At 41.2% G+C, this 18,886-nt stretch overlaps 1 protein-coding gene across 12 annotated transcripts in view; it reads left to right on the top strand.

The window, feature by feature from the left end:
• The window catches only part of MTSS1 (MTSS I-BAR domain containing 1), a 118,325-nt gene that overhangs the window by 79,209 nt on the left and 20,230 nt on the right, over positions 1-18,886 (top strand). For 8 of the 12 annotated variants that reach the window (XM_054385256.1, XM_054385246.1, XM_054385251.1 and 5 more), the window contains exons 4-6: positions 7,701-7,785; positions 9,037-9,128; positions 10,775-10,849. In XM_054385256.1, coding sequence (XP_054241231.1) covers positions 7,701-7,785; positions 9,037-9,128; positions 10,775-10,849 — 252 coding nt within the window. Of the gene's footprint in view, positions 1-7,700; positions 7,786-9,036; positions 9,129-10,774; positions 10,850-16,456; positions 16,469-18,886 lie in introns of all 12 variants that reach the window. The other 4 variants (XM_054385252.1, XM_054385254.1, XM_054385245.1 and 1 more) reach the window with 1 other exon arrangement.

The raw sequence follows: 18,886 nt of genomic DNA, 5'->3' as shown, positions 1-18,886 counted from the left end.
AAAGAGGTATACAGGTTCTCCATGTGTCTGCTGACAAGTCTCCTGATTTAAAGAGGAGAGTTCTGCAAAGTCATTGTTTTTTATCTCTAGGCTTTTACTAAGCCATGTTGAAATGAGTTTGGAGATACACTACATAAATCCAAGAGGATGAAGTTGAACCATGGATATTTAATACATATTTGAGATGATTTTTAAACAGACTGTGAAGCACACAGAGCTGCTGCCTTGAGAAAATACCAGAGAACTGCTGTATTGCCTTCTGAATCATCACCACCAGAATTCCCCCCCCACCATATGCTAGTTGTAGTTAGAGATGATTAATGCCAAGCAAAAAACACTGAGATTGCCCCAGCAAGAGGGAACCACATCTCTGAATACCTAGGGCAGAGCTTACTCTTGCACCTGGGAAATAAGACACTGTGCTAAATGCTTAGATGTGCATTGAGTCTCTTGATGGGTTGATGGTGCTGCTGCACCTCTGTATAACTAACTGAAACATAATAGACTTCCTCTAAAATTTCTTGACCTGATAGTTTCTTAAAGTGGTTAGGATGAATTTTACATCATTTTCTCCCTCCATGATCTTTCCCTCTGTTCTCTAAGGACACATACTCTTTTGGACCAAGTGATAGCATGTAAAAATAGAAATGCCTTATTCTGCAGATCTGCTTGTTTGGAGCTTCAGTTAGATCTGCTGACTTGGATTTATAAAGATAATTATCTTTTCTTCTACTTGTCCTAGTTGTGTTTGATTTTGTGTCTTAGAGGCAGCAGACATTTGGTCCTTTCTGGATTGGGATCAGCACCACATGTGGTTGGGACACCTGAGTTAAAGAGCTTTTGGATTTTGGGGCTAGAGATGTTTGCAAGGCCCATAGCTAACCACAAAAAGGAGCAGTACATGTAGACTTTTCACAGCCTCTGTGGAAGCTGCCAATTCAGAATAAGCAGTGCGTGTTCTGCTGAGCGTGCAGTGGAATTGCACTTGGTGTTCCAAGCCATTTGCACTAAGTGTATTATCCCTTCCCCTCATTGAATATTGCTGGCACCTAATGAGATTACATTGCAGTTCATAGCTGTGCCCAAAGAAAATAAAGAGCTATACTTAAGAAGAACATAAGGTTCTTGAGATACTGCCTTCTTCACACATTGGGCTGACATAAAGTGCTCATTTAGAGCCAGATTCATGAAGGTATGGAGCTCAGCGAGTCTTTCTATGTAAACAGGTCTGAACCAGATCTCTGTCTTTTCACCATCTGAAGCAGGCACAGTCCTTGGTGCAGCAAGTACCTCTGGCTGGTGGAGCTGGCCTTTAGATAACAGTCAGCTGGTGGCTCAGCTCTGGGATGCTGCACAGGTGATGGGTTATTCTGAAGTAGTGCACAGCCCTGGCTTTGACTTCTTCAGTAGCTTCAGGAATTCCCTTTCTATTACAAAGGGTCCTTTTTATTAGCATGCTCTTTCTTTTTTCCTTTTTCTTTTTTTCAGAGCAAGCTTGATGAGTCCCATCACCTGCTTTGCTAAAGCCATTAGTGGGTGCAGCATTGGGAGCAAAACAGTTGGCTCTGTTCAGATTAAGACCATTAGGTTTACATAGCTATTCATAGAAGGACTTTGGAAATATGTTCAGCTTTAACTTTGAAAAGAAATAAGGAAAAGGTGTGGACGATATTGTTGAGCACAGCTTTGCTGTGAGTACAGATGTTTAGCAGACCCTGTATGTTCTCAGTAATGAAATTATTGGTCTTCCAGAGAATAAAATGTAAATACCAGCCCTCAGAAAACATGTGGTGTTTGCTCCTCTGAGCAAATCTATTTCTAATGGTGTGTTGGTTTTGTGCATTAAAAGCTTGATGTGAAACTCTGTGCTCATAAAAATGAGCAACAAGCCCCTGTGAAGAGGGATGCATATTAAGTTTCCAGAAGCAAGACACTGCTGTCTGTGCTGGCAATGCCATTTATGAAAGGGAGAGGAGGAAGGATCAATCCAGCTTGCACGCTCAACATAAACATGCTCAAACTTGAGGCTTCCGTTACAGAGAACACGTTTGCCTGGACATCCTAACAGGATGTCGTGGTTCAGTGATGCATTTTGTGTCTCTTACAAGTTTGTGAATCCTTGACAGACTTCTTAGTTTCTCCCAAATTGAATTGATGCATCCTGTGATAACTTAAGCCTTCCCAAAGCGCTCTCAGCTACTGGAGTGTGTGTGACATTCTCTTCAAAAGTGGAGGGCCACAGGTGAACTTTTCAGCATGCTCTGAAGTCTGGCTAGACCCAGACTGTCCCAAGATCATAGCAGGGTTGGTTTGTGACCATATTTAGCATGTTCAGTGAACTGTATGGTGACCTCTGTATGCACCCTGCTTGTTTAATAGCAATGCTCATGTTGATTCCCATGGAGGGAGGATTTTGCCTGGTGCTGTGCTAGAAGAACAGCTGCAGTAAGCAGAAATGCTGCTGAGCAGAGGAATAAGCTGAATCAGAAGTCACAAGAACTTTCTTGGTTATTCTTCAACATACTGACTGAAACATGGCCTGACAGGTGCCAGGGCAGATTGTATGCTGGGAAAGGCTCAGGTTTCCTGTTCCTGTTGCTTCTTTGATGCTTTAACTGGCTGCCACTGCCACGCATCTCCCTTCTTTTTAAAACACAATGCAAATGCTATTTGAGGTCCTGCTGTTTTATCCATGAAAAAATGCTAGTTTTTTCTGCATAAGAGAAAAACCACCTCCCACATTTTCTTCTCAGGGTCCTGTGGACTGCCTGGGGCTCTAGCAAATGTGGCAACTTCATATGAGGCATCTATAAATATGTCTTCCAAGTAATTTGCCCAAAAGGGCACTCAACTGGACATAGCAAGCAAGCTGTTCTTTTGCAATGACCACCACAGAGATATGGTACGTGACAATGGCCTGCTAGAGTTGATATATTAGATTTGGTTAATCTAAAATACTTAGGTGAGTTTGACCTTAAGTTCACATTTGTTGGTCTTGTTTTCTCTGAAAAAAATTTCTATGTATATGTATACTTCAGAAAATGTTTACTTTTGGTTTTGAGCAGCAGCTTTCAGAGAATTTGCCAAGTGCTGCTCAGAAAGGCTCATAGTAGCTGTAGGAATAAGGGTGTGCTGTTTTCTTTTCCTGTCAGGTAGATGCTGAACTGTTGTTTGCAGTTCTTGATGTGTTTTTTCCAACTTAAAAGCCTTACCTGAGGTTGCTGACACCCTGAAACATGAAGTGCTACCACAGCTCCGCTTTCAGGTTTCTGTCCTAGTGGTAATGCTTACAACCCCTGTGTTGGTCACCTCTAGACAAAGCCCCTCCTTTTTACTCTGTCTGCTGTAACTCCCTGGCACTGACACCATCATTCTTGAGTTTTCACGGAGGCATTGCTATAAACAGTGTGAGCAAGATCAAGGTCCATGCCCTGTATAATTGGTGATAGAAACTGCTTGCTCTTCAAACAGCATGAGTTTGGATAGGGGTTGAGTAATGACCATTAACCTAAAATGTCCAACTGTTAGTCATCCTGTCATAGTCTCCGTATTCAGAGTTGCATTCAATAATCTAGCCTCTATTCTGCTCCTGCTCTAATCTTTCCTTGAAAATGGAAGCCTCTTCTGATAACTTTGAAATTACAGAAATTACAAAAATATTACACCCATTTTTCATCATTCTTTTCCTTTGGGGAAAAAGTGAAATAGCTGGTTGGCACTTCTGAACTTTACCCTTGAAGATAAAGATGAGCTTATTAATAAGTTGGAGCCTTAAAGGCACTTTCTGAAAAGCAGTCATCTTCTGAGCCTTCTGGGGTTGCTCAGCAGTGAAGCGAGAGGAGGAAGATAAGAGGTCGATTGTAGTGGGTTGTTTAGAGTATACAGAGGCCATGCAGTTGTACAGCTGCACATTTCATCAAATAATCATTTCCTTGACATGTGATCATTATTAAATACAAACATAATGACTCCAATAAAACAATTGAGTCCCTTTCCTACAATCTCTCCCTGTTGCCTCTCTGCAATGTTGAATGACAAGCAAGCATCAAAAGAAAATAATTTATGTCCTTATAGTGGACTCATTGTAGTGTCGTGGTCCACAGGCTTTTGTTTAATTATCTTACACGAAGAAGGGTTTGGGTCTTTTACAGGCTTAGGCAGGAAAAAGCAGAAGCAGGAAAGGTGAGACCAAAAGCACATTTTGCCTTGCAGAGCTGCCTTTTACGTATGAGAAATAAGGCTGATGTTATCACCCACTTTCTAATCAAATTTGACAGGAGCATTTTGTTAAGCCACCTTTTCTGAGTGGGAATTCTGATGAATACAGGTCTCATCTCTGGTTTCGAAGTATTACTTTACACTGTTCCCAAGCACTGTTTGTCTTAATGGATGAATTATTGTAGTATGTCAGAGAAGAAGATAATTCACAGCCTCGTTTTATAAACGGAGAGCTCAAGGCACAGTAGTTTAACTTGCATAGTTGCAGAGCAGTGAATTGAGTGCAGGTCACCCACCCAATGTACTCTTGATGAAAGGTTCACTAGGTTTGCCTCTGTATTTCTCTTCAGGAAATTACAGCTACTGGAGAATGTCATGACTTTTTGCCAGGGACCTGCTTGTACACGAAGTAGAGAGGTGACTGGAAACGCATAGTGACTTCATTGTAGCAGTGTGCATTGTACAGAGACTGGTTTCCATACTGCCCCTTTGCTGGGCAGAAGCTGCTGGCACACAACAGCTTCTCCAGTGGGCACCTGCCAGCTCCACACTTGATGTACCGTGTGTCTGTTAACTGCTGGGCATATGGTGGGATGGAAGCAGGCTCTGAGTGGGAAGGCTTTGAGGAATAAAAACAAAGCTCGTTCCTGACTTTATCCAACAGCGTTGTAAGCCTTGTGGCAAAAAGCTGTAGGAAACTCTTTAAATGGCCTTGTAGCAAGAGGAGCAGAGAGGGTGGCTGGAAAGATTCTGTGGGGGATGTGCATTTGCTGCAAGTGTTGTGTTGGTATTTTGCAGTATTGCAGAAATCTCTTTTGCAAGGTAGTTAAATTTTTTTTTTCCTGAAGTCAGTTTATGTAAACTTAGTTTACTGATAAATAAACTCTGTTTACTGATGATTTGGCAGAAGAATAGGAATCCTTTTTGTAGCCATTTGGAGCAGCTGTGTTCCCCAGTGCTTCAGTTTTAGATAGATTGAGTTTATAATTTAAGTGCTCTCTGAGAGAAATTTATGCTCTTTAGAGAGGACTAAGCAGCATCTTTCACAACTAATTGTTGCCAAGAGCTGCTGATTCAGGAGATCAGATCACCTCACTGACCCCCACCAGCACTGTTTGACTCCCTGCATGCCTTGGCATCAGACATTAGAACGGAGTCTTGCCAGCCCTGACCCTCTCCCTGCAGCCCTCCCTGGATCCATGCAGATTGAGCTGAGATGCTGGCTCAGCCCTCCCAAACTTTACATCATTCCCAGTCCTGAGAAGGCTCCTAAACCCGTGTTCTGCAACACGTTTTTTCCAGAAGGAGGATAAAAGATTTCTCAAAATCATTTCCCCCCAGCTTTGCTTTGTTAAGAGTAGATTTTATTCACAGAATAAAATTAACATCTCATACTCCCATGCCCTTGTAAACACTTGTGGATAACGTGACTTTTGAAAGGTGGGAAGTAAGCCCCGCATCCCCAACCAGTTGGGTTTGTTGTCTTTTGTTGTGGGGAATAACCTTTTTATTCCAGACTTTATTTATTTTGTTGTGTGGATTTGTTTTGCTTAGTTTTTTTTCTGTTGTTGGTTTTTATTTGGTTTGTCTTTTTGTGTGTGTGTTTTGGTTTGTTTGTTCTTCTTTAAACAAGCACAACTGCTCCTGGACAGACCTAACTTTGCATAGCTGTTTTGCTGACCTTGCCCATCCATCTATACTATATGTTGAGGGGATATATTTATACTTTGATTATTGAGGTTTCAATTACAATTTTGTTACTTCGCAATTTAATATGAATAGTAACTGACCCTTGTTTCCTAGTGTCTAAAACACATGGTGCCTTATTTCCTATTTATTGTTCTAAAAAGGTCTCTTCCTTTTTTCATATAATGAGCTTAGGAAAGCAGTGTCACTTAACCATTGACCATCCTTAATACTCCAGTATTTCAGTGAGTTTTCAACCTGAAAAACCTCCCTACTGCTTAAACTCATTTGAGAATTACTCTGCTGATGGCTGTGGAAGTTTTGATTCATTTCTTCACCTCTGCCATTGGAGTTGAGTTTACTTGGCAGTTGGCTCCAAAGAAACATGGCCGTGCTTTGGGACAGAGATCTACATTTTGTTGTGGATGTTATCCTCTTTCTCTAATTGCTTTCCCCATCTTCTGCATGTCAATTTACCAGTTTGTTATAGCAGCATCACTGGAAGAGATGGGTCTGGATCCAGGCTGGAGTCCATATGCTTTTCCCAGTCACTCCTAAGCAGTGAGGCTACAGCTCTTCAGTGAAATATTATTATTTCAAAAACTCCTTACAAAAACACGAGTAATTGGGCAAGTGACAAAGGACTTTCTGTTTATCTTTTTGAACAATGGAAAATACCAAGCAGCCACAATTTATTCCAGTTATTTAGTGTCTTTGTTCCGGAGCCATTTTGTGGGCACAGGATTTAATTCTGCAAGAATGCAGGAAGATGGTGACTTGTTTTCACGTTAAAAAAAAAAAAAGTAATGTTTTTTAAATCCTCAAGTTTCTTTAATAGGAAGATGTTTTTTCACTTGAGAAATACTATTTTTAAAGCCTAAGATATTTTATGGTATATTAGGAATCTGAGGTTATTTTAATAAATCAAATGCTGGTATCTTTGCCATTGCAAAGAATACTACAGTTTGGAAAAGGTTCATACAAAGGTCGATGGTTTTGTACTCTGAGAATTGCTTTGGCTTGCAAACAGGAGATACTCAATCATCAAAACTAACACCAAAACAAAATTATATTGAATTTTAATAGGCTAAAGTTGGTAATGCAGATTTTAATGGGAAATGAAGCAGGAACGTGAGCTTTTAGTAGGAAAAACTTCGGAGGAGGAACACTTGCAAAAAATGCCTCTTCCACTCAACGCAGTTGTCGGGCGAGTGAGGGTGTAGGGGCAATAGTGCCACCTGCTGGCAATAGGCTGGAAAATGTGTGATCCGTGACGGCAGGTGTGGATGATACACTGGGATATCATGAGTCAGTGTGTAGGGTTAGCTACGTACTGTAGAGGAGCAAAATCTCTTTGAGACGCTGGGTCTAAAGAATATAGAGGTGTAAAAATTGTGTCGAGTCCTCTAGGTTTATTTCCCAAGCGTGGAAATCAACTGTTTGTAGATACCCCTACTTTCTTGCCAGCTGTTTCTTGTCTTTTGAAATCTCAGGCCCTTTTAACTCTTCTGCTCCTCTTGGGCCTCATGACACATAGAACTGCTAGGAAGTACTGTGTTTTAATCGTGTTTGAATGTTCAGTTCTGGTCTCTGGATGAACAAGAAGTAATCTCTTTTCAAGATTGTAGATGCCCCTGAGGTCTGCCCAGTTAAGAGCTTGGTCATTTCCACAGTTATTATGAATCTGTTTTACAGTTGCTCTGGAAGACTTGGCAACTGCCTTCTGGTTGGCATACATCTCACCACAGGCAGGAATCTCATCAGGGGTCTCACCTGCCTCATGGTTTGTTTTTCAGGTGGTACCAGAGAGATTGGGTCTGCTCTTACCAGGATGTGCATGAGGCACCGAAGTATAGAGTCCAAACTACGTCAGTTCTCAAGGTGAGCATCTCTAATTGGCCTGGAGCTCAAGGTTTGTCTTTTGCTGCTGGGGAACACCTAAAGCTGCTCTCAGCTTGCCTTTTCAGCTGCTCTCTGACCGTGTCACCAAGAGCAGCCACTGTTTTCTCCTTTTGCAGTGCACTAGGTGTTGAACATGCAGGATTTTGCTGCATGTTCTGGGGACTGAACTTGTCACCTCAAATCACTCTAAATGCTGCATATTTCCACTGTTGGTTCCTGTTGCTCAGTGCTGAGCAGGCAGCTGCTGATGTGACCAGCCTGTCTTTGTTACAGGACTTTAAGCTTTGTCACTGAGTTTTAAAGCAGCAGCAAGTGTTGCATTGCTTCCTCAGCTTTCTGTAGAGCCCACATAACTTGTGGCCATGAGAGAAACTTTGAGCCAACAAATGTGGGAAGAGCAAATTCTGTCATCGCATTTTGCAGTTAGAGTGTAGAGGTAATGGGAGAAGATGAACTTGGGTAAGCTGGATCGTATGTAAACAGCCTACTTCTGCAGTAAGTTGTAGTTTGCATATGTGCCTTTTTTAATGAGACCTAAAAATTATACTTGACCTGAGGTGAACCAAAATGGTGCTTCACCATTTGCCTGATGACCTATTATGTTTTTTCCCCTTTTAAAATAAAAATATTTATGAAATTGCCTGTGAGGAGGCCACTTTAGTTACTCCACAGATAGTTATTTAAATGATTCAATCCCAATCTTATTATTAATTAGTAGTGCTTTACTAGTGCTGTATTATGGACTGCACTGGTAAGAGATGAGGCACATCAGTGAGCAGGACAATGTCCTCTTGTACAACTGCTCTGTCTTCTCATGCATGTGCATGTGTTATGTAAGTTTGTAATCTTCATAGCTCCAGGAACCTTTCTGGTCTCCAGAGAATCTATTTTAACTGCTCTTTGTGTGACAGATGAGTAGGATCTAACTGTTTACATAGGCACTGTTTTGGGTTGCTTCTCTGGTTTGCACTCTGTTCCTCACTGTCCTGAACATCTGTGCAGTAATTCTGGTTAGCTTGTGATGTGCTTTTTTTTTTTTTTTTTCCCAATCCAGTCTTTTCTTTTGCTTTCTCCAGCATAAACATTTCTATGTTCTGATGTTTACATTGTGACACTGGTAGCTGCCACAGCAAAAAGTAAAAATACTCCAATATTGACCTTGGCTCTCTATATAAGAATAGGGGTATCTGCAGGATTTGATTGCTCTTTGTGTTTTTCCAACAAAATTAGTGCTTTAATTGACTGTCTGATAAACCCACTTCAAGAACAGATGGAAGAGTGGAAGAAAGTGGCCAATCAACTGGATAAAGACCATGCAAAAGGTAGTTACAGAGGAAGAATTCTTTAATAGGAGTAAGACTGTAATTTCAGCTTTTCTTCCTCTTTTCATGTTTGTACTGGGGAACTAAATGACACGCTTAAATATGTATAGCAACTTTTCTCTTCTAAAACACTCCTCTCCCAAAGTGCCTGACAATTTTTTAGCCCTTGAATATCCATTTTGAATGTTTAGTTTGCAAGACCCTGAAGGGTGAGTTGTTTTTCTAGACTGGTAAGCAGTGACTAGTTTTAATTTTGTTAGCCCACTCTTACTGTATGATCTGCAGTAGTGCTGAGGCTTGGGAATGGCACAGCTACCCCTGCAAAACCCTGGGGTGTAGTTAAAAGCTAACTGAGATCATGTTATGGCTCAGACACAGGATCCTCCAGAGAATGCATAGCCCTGTAAAACATTCAGCATCATTATTTTCTATCTGATATGATACTGAAGTGTGCACCTGGGGAACAGGGAGGTGATGTTGTTGGACATGGGATGCTCAGAGCTGCAGTGCTGGTGGTGGCTCCAGAGGTTTTCTTTGGGGAATGAGCAGGAGGAAGCAGTCTTGCACAGCAAGACTATGCTGGTAGATGCCTTCAGCTTTGCAAAACTAGTACTGGGGATAATGGTCCTCTATCATGGGTGCTGAAAGGGGAGGTACTTTTGCTATCTCTGGAAGAAGCACCATCACCACAATTTCAGAGAGGGTGAGAAGTGATGGGAAGGACTGTGCTTGGCCTCCAAAAGAGTTAGTGTTTCTTGCTCTACTGTTACTGTGGTCAAAACGAAGCAGCTAAATCAGCACCTCTTCTAAAAATGTCCACCTTGTGCTGTGGAGAGTGCTTAGCAGGTAGGGTGACTGGCCTGCTGGTAAGGGTGACTGGCCAAAGTGGCAGTGAGATTTAGGGTTCAGTGGACAGGTTTGGGTGTTGGGGGTATGGTTGGCCCTGGTACAGTTTCTGTGCCCACCATCAGCCTGCTTCTGTTTTTCCATCTATAGAATGGTAATAACCTTGACCTTCTTTGTTGAAGTGTATGTGTATATACATACATACATGCTTTTTTTTTTTTTAAGTATCGTTTTCTTATCTGGGACCTTTAATGTGCCTGGACTAGAGGTGAAATATTTTGTTCTGGGATTTTAATTCTCAGATGAGATTTGCAGCTCATCTGAAAATGAGGACAGCTGAAGTGTGCTCCACTTCATCAGAAAGAGCTGGCAATGTGACCCTTCCTTGGGCAAAGTTTTATCACTCTCATGCTGGAGAGGGATCACAGGATATTCTCTACCTTGCCATTTCTGGATGCTTGTTTTTCAACACAGATGTTTCGAGAAACCTGTCATCTCTGTTTTCCATTCTTGAGAGTGGATGAGTCTCTGAATTGAAAAGCACTCTGATTTTGTACTGTCTTCTGTAAAGGCTTTGTTTATTTGGGAAAGACTTTGGTATGCGAATGTGGTCACACCCTAAAATGTTATAATAAGCCAAACATAAAGGCACTACAAAATGCAAGTTCTAAGTCATTATGATTAATAGTAGCTGTCCTCTTAAAATGTGTAGTGTAATGTCTTTAAACATAGCCTTTTCTGTCAAAAACATTCATTTGGGCATTGAGTATGTTAATAACAGAGGCTGTGTGTTTTTTTAGAATACAAAAAAGCTCGCCAAGAGATAAAAAAGAAATCATCTGACACACTGAAGCTACAGAAGAAAGCAAAGAAAGGTAACTTGCTTCATACTTAATGCTGTTTCAAACCTTCTGTGCTGTGCTCATTGACAACAATTGAGCAGCGAGAGGACTTTCTATTGTAATAATTTGATCCCCTGTAATGTATTTCTGGTACCTACTTGAATACCAGGGTACAATTACTATGTGTCATTTAAATCATACTCTGAAGCTGCTATCCAGTGTTCTTAAACAAAAGCCTTAAAGCTGTTTGTACAAAGTCAGTCACGGTTTAGAACAGAGGGCTTGCTGCTTGCTTATTCCTGTTAGGAATGCTGACACTGTAACATGACTTGTGCAGATACCTGTAAAATTTTCTGGAATCTTTTGGAATAACATAAAAAAATCCATTATGTAAATGTTCTGTAACTACTAACATTTCTCTCTTTCTACTACCTGTCTTCTCTTTTTTTTTTTTTTTAACAGCCTGTACTCTCATAAACCTTACATTATTCATCAGAGCGTGAGAAGGTGGCATGGTTGTTGTCAGGGGGAGGGCACTTGGAAACCATAGAAAACTAAAGATGAGTAAGAAAAGAAAGGGAGTTCTCCACTAAGGCAGTCTGTCTTCTCTAGCAGCTGAATCTCTTGCTTCTGTTGCTCTTCCACCACCATCTTATCACAGGGGTTTCATCATCATGTTAATGGAAATGTGCATCACTGATAGCTGCAGCATTGCTATCACTAAGGGTTTTATATGGCCAAGTGCAAACCCCTCCAAGCTTTGGGAAAATGATATGGAACTTGTACATCAACAGACTTTCTGGTTACCCTTCCTAGCATTGGGCTCTTCCCAGCCAGGTGGGAAGTGTGCTTTGAGTACCTCTCAGCCCAGAGGTTGCAACTTCCTCCCCTGCCACTGGACAAACAAAATAAATGCTGGAGTGGGGAGTTTCTTGAACTTTTAAATGGTATAAATGTTATCCAGAACAGGTGAGCTGTCTCTGTCTGTCCTAATAGGTAAATCAGTAGTTTCACATGTAGAAAACCACGTGACAGAAAAACTGAACTTGAATTTTAGCTGACTTAGATGAAGGATGGGGGAGAGAGAGATGGAAGCCAGCAAGAAGCAAGCTTAGCTCAGTAGGCCCCATGTGTCTGTCTGTCTGTGGAAAAGTTTAGTGCTTTCAATCAGAATGTTCATCTTTAGGAAGATAATTTTTTTGTGTGTGGTAAGATTGTGTTTTTGGCTGATGTGTAAACATGTGTCTCCTGTGATAAATTGTCTGAGTTCAGACCAACAGCTTTAGACAATGTGATACTTGTTCCATTTCTTTTCCTTTCTTCCCCCTTCTCTGGTCTCATCATTTCTTGTCCCCATGACAACCCCTCAATGCATGGTAGGTGAGAGCTGAGAAAAACGTGTCAGTGATCTTGGAAGAAGAAACCATTTTTTGAACCTGTTTGTATGACTTGACAGCTGTCTGGCTCCATCTCCCTTTTATCCTGCTTCTGAGTATTGAATAAATCAATCTGCAGTCTTGGAGGAGGAGACAGCATTCTCTGTAAGGCAGGAGGAAGAAAGAGAAGCACTAAAAGCTTTTTGGAGGAGAAGCCCACTGTTCCTGTACTGCAGATGCCACTGTAGGTGTCTGTCAGCAGTGGTTAAAGAAAATGGACTTTCTCCTTGGAGTTTCTGGGCTTCTCTCTCTCTCCCTAAAATGTGTGCCATGTCTAGTGATGAGGGTCAGCACACTGGTGTCTTGTCCTCCTTCAGGATTAAACGTCTTTGAGGCCTCATTTTGCTATAATTTTTATAGCAGCCATGCAATGATTGAAGACTTCTTTTTTTTTTTTTTTTAAATGGCATTCCCTTGATTAATTTTACTGTTATGACATGCTTTTGGAGTTGGCAGTGAACCTACTGCATTTTTCTGCTGTCAGAACTGCTATCACATGCATGGTGTTTGGGTCCAGAGCACAAACCCAACGGGACTGAGGTGGGGTTAAACCTGGTCACAGGAGGGATGTGTCTGGGGAAGGTGGAGGCAATAAAGGTTCTCAGGTAGCCAGTACAGGGGGAAAGGAGAAGCTGCAGTATTTTTGAGGAGCTAAGAGCTGCTCTTGTGGTCCCTGGGGAGGAGAGGTACAGCGAGGTACTGAGGCTCATACAGAGTGAGAGTGAAATGTCCAAAACTCTTAGCCCTAGTGGTTCCCAGCATGAATTGGTGGAGGTTCAGAGGATGTTCACCCTGTCTTCTTGCAAGTTAGCTGTAGTGCTTAAATACTGAAGAAAAAAAGCAACAGAAGCCTTTTCCTCTCCTTGCCTTTTTGATCCCTACGTTGAAGGAGTAAAGCATTGGTCTGAGTGCAGTATCAAATGTTGTTATGAAAACTTTGTGTGTGCCCACCTTGACAGATGTGTTTAGTGTGCTGTGTGAAGTATATTGCTCTTTCTGTCACTGAGAGATAACAAGGAGTTTATTTATAAAATGATAAAGCTGCAGAAACGGCTCTGATTTAGGTCACAAATGAAATGTGAACTACAAGCAGAGGGAAACTCTTGGGTGAAATTGTCCTGGCAGGCATGTGGCTGAGTGCACGAATGTCTTACTGTGTCTTGAACTATTCCTGGTTTCCTGTTGCTCAGACCTTTTTTTGTTTTGTTTTTTTTTTTTGTTCTGTTCTTCCTCAAGCAGGACCTGTCCCTTTGATTTTTCTGTAAAGTTACTGAGTCATCTATGGGAACTCTAAACCAACCAATTCATTCCCTTCCTAGTGCTTGTAAGAATATTTTTGAATTAACCTCGCGGTCATCTGTGGGCAAGATGTTTGCTGAATTCTTAATTTGCTTAAATATTGTGCATGCTACTAAAAGTCCTTCAAGGTTTTTTTTCTGCTGTGAATGGATGGGAAAGTGGTTTTCTTCCGCTTTGCGCAGCTTCAGATCTAGGAACTCAGATGTAACTCTCTACTTTTCTCACTAGCGTCACAGCTGTGGTGTCCTGTCTCCGTGCCACATCAGGCTGCAGAGGTTCCCTCTTACCCACAGTGGCTGCAGCATGCATAGCAGCTCCTTGCCTGCATCCCAAGGGCATTTGGGAGAAAAGACCATGTGCTGTGTGGCTTGTCCTGGCAGGAGCGCTACAGGTCGGGCACTCCACCTTAGCGCTGAGAGGCTGAATACATTGGGGTTTGCCTGTCCTCTGGCTTGTGCATGGTCTGTTTGTTCTGGTTCCATGTGGCCAAGCTGAAAGTTCAGGCTGGGCTTTTAAGATCATTTATTAGAAACTGTTTGCAGAGTAGGTGTGTTAATTATAATAAAGGTGTTCCCAAAGCTTGAGATGATGGGAAAAATGCGAAGCTTTCCAAACAAAACAAATGGGGTCCTTTTTGGAAGTTTGCTGGTAAATGACATGTCTGTGTACAAATGAAGGTCTTGCATTTCAAAAGACCTTACAGGGTCTTTGACTATAAAACCGAAATGTAAATATATGCAGTTAAATAGAATCTTGGTGCATTTCTCCTAGATCCATGTAGTCCCTGAGAGTGTCAGGGTGATCTTCAAGTTGCATCCTTATGCCCTTGTTCCCAAGGGGGACAGGCCCATAGGGTGTGTTGCCCACCCCAGCATTGAAACTTAGCTCATCTGAACAGGTGAAGCTAAGTGAAGTGCATGGGACTGCACACATCTTCTAAATTGCTGTTTGTGTCCAGACAAACATTGGACAGTGGAAGTCATCCCAGCTACCCCAAGTCAGCAGAATAATTACACATATATTTAAAATAAATTCCATGTTTAGGTTTCTGCTGACTCAAGGCCTTTTAAGTAGATCCATAGCTGCTAGAAGCTGTTTATGCTATATTGAATTTGGAGGAGAGACAGCAGCTGTGGCTCTGCATGTAAGCATTATGGAAAGTTAACAAAATGCATGATTCTTGGTTTGAAAAAAAAGGCATCAAGTAACTAACTTAAAATAACTAAATCGGCAGTGCATGATGGCTTTATTTTCTGTGTTTCATCTTGGCTGTTAGTGATTAACTAGACAGGTTTGCCTATGATGTGACTGGTAGGTTTTGTTTTCAGATCCTTCATGGCATGTGTCTCTAGGTGTGAACTTTGAGGAAAATATGTAAATTCAAGCAGATTTGTGAAAAGGTGTCCTATGTGATCCTTCCAGTAATACAACACTCGTTAATGTCAAATGTGAGTTTTCTCTCTAAGCCGTTCACAGAAGCTTCTGCAGAGTGGCCTTAACACGCAGTACAACATTTCATCTTGTGTCCCATCAGCATTGAGTATCTAAATTCTATTTTTGAGGATGCAGCAGTTTTGGAAGTATTCTTGACTTTTAATGAAGTTGCAAGAGTGAAGCATGATTATTAATTTACTGTAATGCTGCCAGAAGTGTTTTTTCTTTCCCTCCTCCTGGTTAGCCAATATGACCTGTTTGTGTTTTAGAGCCTTTGCAGTTGTTTTTGTGTTACACTCTGGTCTTTGAAACGGTAATATTGTTATACTACTTTCAAGGATGATTGCACAAACCCTGTGACTCTTAACTGAAAGGCATGAAGCTCATTGACATAATTATAACCGAGGAACATCTCAGTTCTTGAAGCAAATGCTGACTTTCTCATTCAAGTACTCTGCACTCTTTCTACTTGGCACTTATGCTGTCTGGAGTGGCAGGCTGGGGAAAGAGGCCGGACCCTTTCTCCACAAAGAGATTTCTCTAAGTATTTTTCTAAAATAATCAAGTGTGGCATGATGACTGAAATGAGAGCCTGGAGTCACTTTGGAGTCAGTACAATGCAGCTCAGGAGGGAAGCTAAGGAGTTATTTATCCATATCTGTTGCAGGGAAAAAAATCTTGCATGATGAGGCCATGGTGCCTGTGGGGGTTTTTTGGTGATTTTTTTTGTTTGTTGGTTTTGTTTTTGTTCTCTTCCAGACACACACTCCCTGCAAGTTTATTACATAGTATAAGCTCCACTTTATAAAAATTCATTGAAGACATGATGCAAAATCAGTGACTGGAGATATCTCTTTATTTTCATTGCTTGATTTTTGAATGCCTCTTGATAGTTCCCCTCTTTTTGACAGCAAGCCAAGTTCACATATATCATGGTTAATCTTTTTTATGTTCTTCCACATTGCATCAGTAATTAGTTTTTCATTTAATTAACAATCTGTTAATGTAATTGCAGTGGAGAACGTCAAAAAGTGCTGTGGTTACTAATTCTGCACCCGCCTGGAATTTTGCAAGTTTGAGTTCCCTCTTCACTGCGAGGGGATGAGCTTTGTGCCACTTCTTCAGCTTGAGCAAGAGTTTGGCAGTTGTCTGTGTAGTGCACTTTCTCTGAAGTACAAGTTAACATGTTCTCGCCTAGGAATCTGCAAGCTAAACAGATCTCCTAAACTGGTTTAAGTCTCTTAAAATAAAGCTGTGTGGTAAATAACTGGGAGTTTAATTTGCAACAGCTCATCAGGAAGCAAATGGAAGAAGTCAAAATAGTCTAGTCCACACTGCTCACTCTCTTGGCGCTGATGATGATGATGTCTGAACTCTAGGAATGCTGGAATACCAGTTTGACTTTTTTTATTTTCCTTTCTGTGTCAATTTTGTGTCCTGCAATTTCTCACCATGCGCACCTGCCTGACAGCTGAGGCTCTGGGTAAGTCTGTGCCATGCCGTAACCCTGGTGGCTGGTTTATTGTAGCCCTTGCTGTGGCCTCTTTATGGTGTCTGGTCTCCACTAACTGCCTAGACTTTAATTTCTAATGAAACTAAAATATTGCCTGATCTTAATGAACAAACCATCTTTTGATTTGTTTTCTCTTGGCATCTAATTGGAACACTGTAAAAGAAGAAAATCACTATTATAGATAAACCTCTGGTTTATTTCAGAAAGGTATTAACATGGACTAATAAATCGTTTCACAGCTGGGAGAGAAGTTAAATGGAATAGATATGTCATCAAGGTGATGTTCAAATAATTGAATATCTTAATTGTTAATATGACTTTTAAAGTCTAGTGCTTCAAGTCCTTACTGTTGTTCTTTGTAAACCTGTAACCCAAGTCCCCTTCTTTCTGAAAATCGCATGCACCTTTCCTAACCGATAGATAAGAAATCACTATATTTAACGTCGCGCTGGGAAAGGGGTGGAAATCAGCATCACAGTTGTCTCCTCTTCTGCTGCCTGATCACATCTCAAATCTGTTTAAATCAAAGTGTTGTTTCAGTTGTATTGCAGTTTTAAAGTAGCTGCCTTGAGATGGTCTTGTGAATAAAATGCAGTGGTTCTGAATTCTCTGCTTGTAGGTGTAATGATGTAGGTGTTGCCCTTTGGAGATGCCTATATTGATTAGATCAGGAGACTCTCAACTGAGGCACCTCTGCTGAGCTCACGGAGCTGGGAAACATGGTGCCTGCTGCTTGTCCCCTGGGTTTTTTTGTGTTGGTTTTGTTTTTCTGGTTTGTCAATTCAATCTGGAGATTTCCTTTGGTAGCTTGGAACTTTTAAGAGTTGGTTTAGCACTCTTGAACACTAGTGGCTGATTCAGATCTCCAGTAGATTCAGAACTGGTTGCTGAAGAGGTCTGAAGTTAACACCAGCAATGAGGTTTTCTACTTTTCTATAATGGTGGCAGAATGCTTCTGTTCTCAACCTAGATGCATAGTAGTTTATTTGTTGGATTTACTGTGCAGGACTTACAGGGGTTACTCGTCCTGGCAGCTGAAGCAGGTATGCTCTTGTAAAGATGGTGATTTGGGAATGAAAGACTTGGAGCTTGCTTTGGTTTGTACAAAGATGTGCTTTGCATTGTTTCATACAGTGTAAATTCTGCCACTCTGTAAAGTGTCCAGTACTGAATATTCAGGATTTGTGCAGACACATGAAGAAGTGCAAGGGAGCACTCTTTAAGTGAAACTGTGTAAAATAATAATTCAACCAATACTTTTTTTCATTACTTTGTCAGTAACAACAATAGCTTTGCAGTCAGACTTACACTGAGAACGTTTAAAAATCATTGTTCTCATTTGTTGCTGACAGCTTTGCTACTTTGTCTTATAAAATATAGGCGTGAAGTGGATTTGAAAGTTAGATTTACCTTTCTCCTTCTCTCTAATGTCCTTCCTTAACCATTGTTCAAAAGGAACTTTAGTAATTTAAGAAGCTACATGAGGCTTTCAGCCAAGATTCACACAAAGCATGGTAAAACTGAGGTTTTGATGCATGTTGATCCTGTAAAGCTTTTGCACATCATGGTAATGATGTGAACCACCTGCTCTGAAGGCAACATATGAAGACCGTTGTTGGCATAGCAGTGGATTCATATTAATATTTCTGAGAAGGAGTTCATGTCTCTGCAGTTCCTGAGCTGTTACTTGCTTGTGTCAAGCTACAAGTCCCCAGGCCATTTGAGCATGGTGCTGTTGTTGAAGTCAATCCATTACTTTTAGTGTGTTTCTGTTCCTCTCCAGAACACAAAAGCTCCACTTTGAGAAAGGCTGGATTGTAATTTCTCCTCTGTTTCCAGATTGTTGTCTCATTCTTGTGAGTGCAACAGGACATGCTCTGCAGAACCACCCCTGCAACGCATTCATGTCTGATTGCAGACCAGAGACCCATGACTACATTTGATGCTTTTGACCGTTGCTAATGCTGATTGCTTTGGTGGGTCATTCAAACCTGTCTGCAGCTGGGATAGGAGTGTTCTTCCCAGGTGCAGTTTCACAACTGCTTCATCATGAGACTGTTCTGGAACTATTTTCTGTCATAATGATAGTTGTGCTGATTTGGGAATATTTCCAAATGGGTAACCTAAAGACCAAAGAATGTGGGCTGGAGAGAATAATCAGCTGCTGATGTTCTTTATGAAAATGTGCCTCATGTCAACAGCAAAAATATCACAATCAGAGCTTGTTGTCAGAGAAACCATAGGCAAGTGACCTTCCCCTCCTAACTGGAAGTAGAAAAGAACTGCATTGCTCTCCAGTGGTCTGTATTCTCTTCTGAGAGAAGCAGTGGATTCAAACTAGTGGAGACACAAGATGAGTGAGGAGCAGTTGGCCCTCACATCCTCTCT

This window comes from Indicator indicator, chromosome 12 (assembly GCF_027791375.1).
Source record: "Indicator indicator isolate 239-I01 chromosome 12, UM_Iind_1.1, whole genome shotgun sequence".
In the NCBI taxonomy this organism is placed as follows: Eukaryota; Metazoa; Chordata; class Aves; order Piciformes; family Indicatoridae; genus Indicator; species Indicator indicator.
This window is presented reverse-complemented; position numbering and strand designations above follow the sequence as displayed.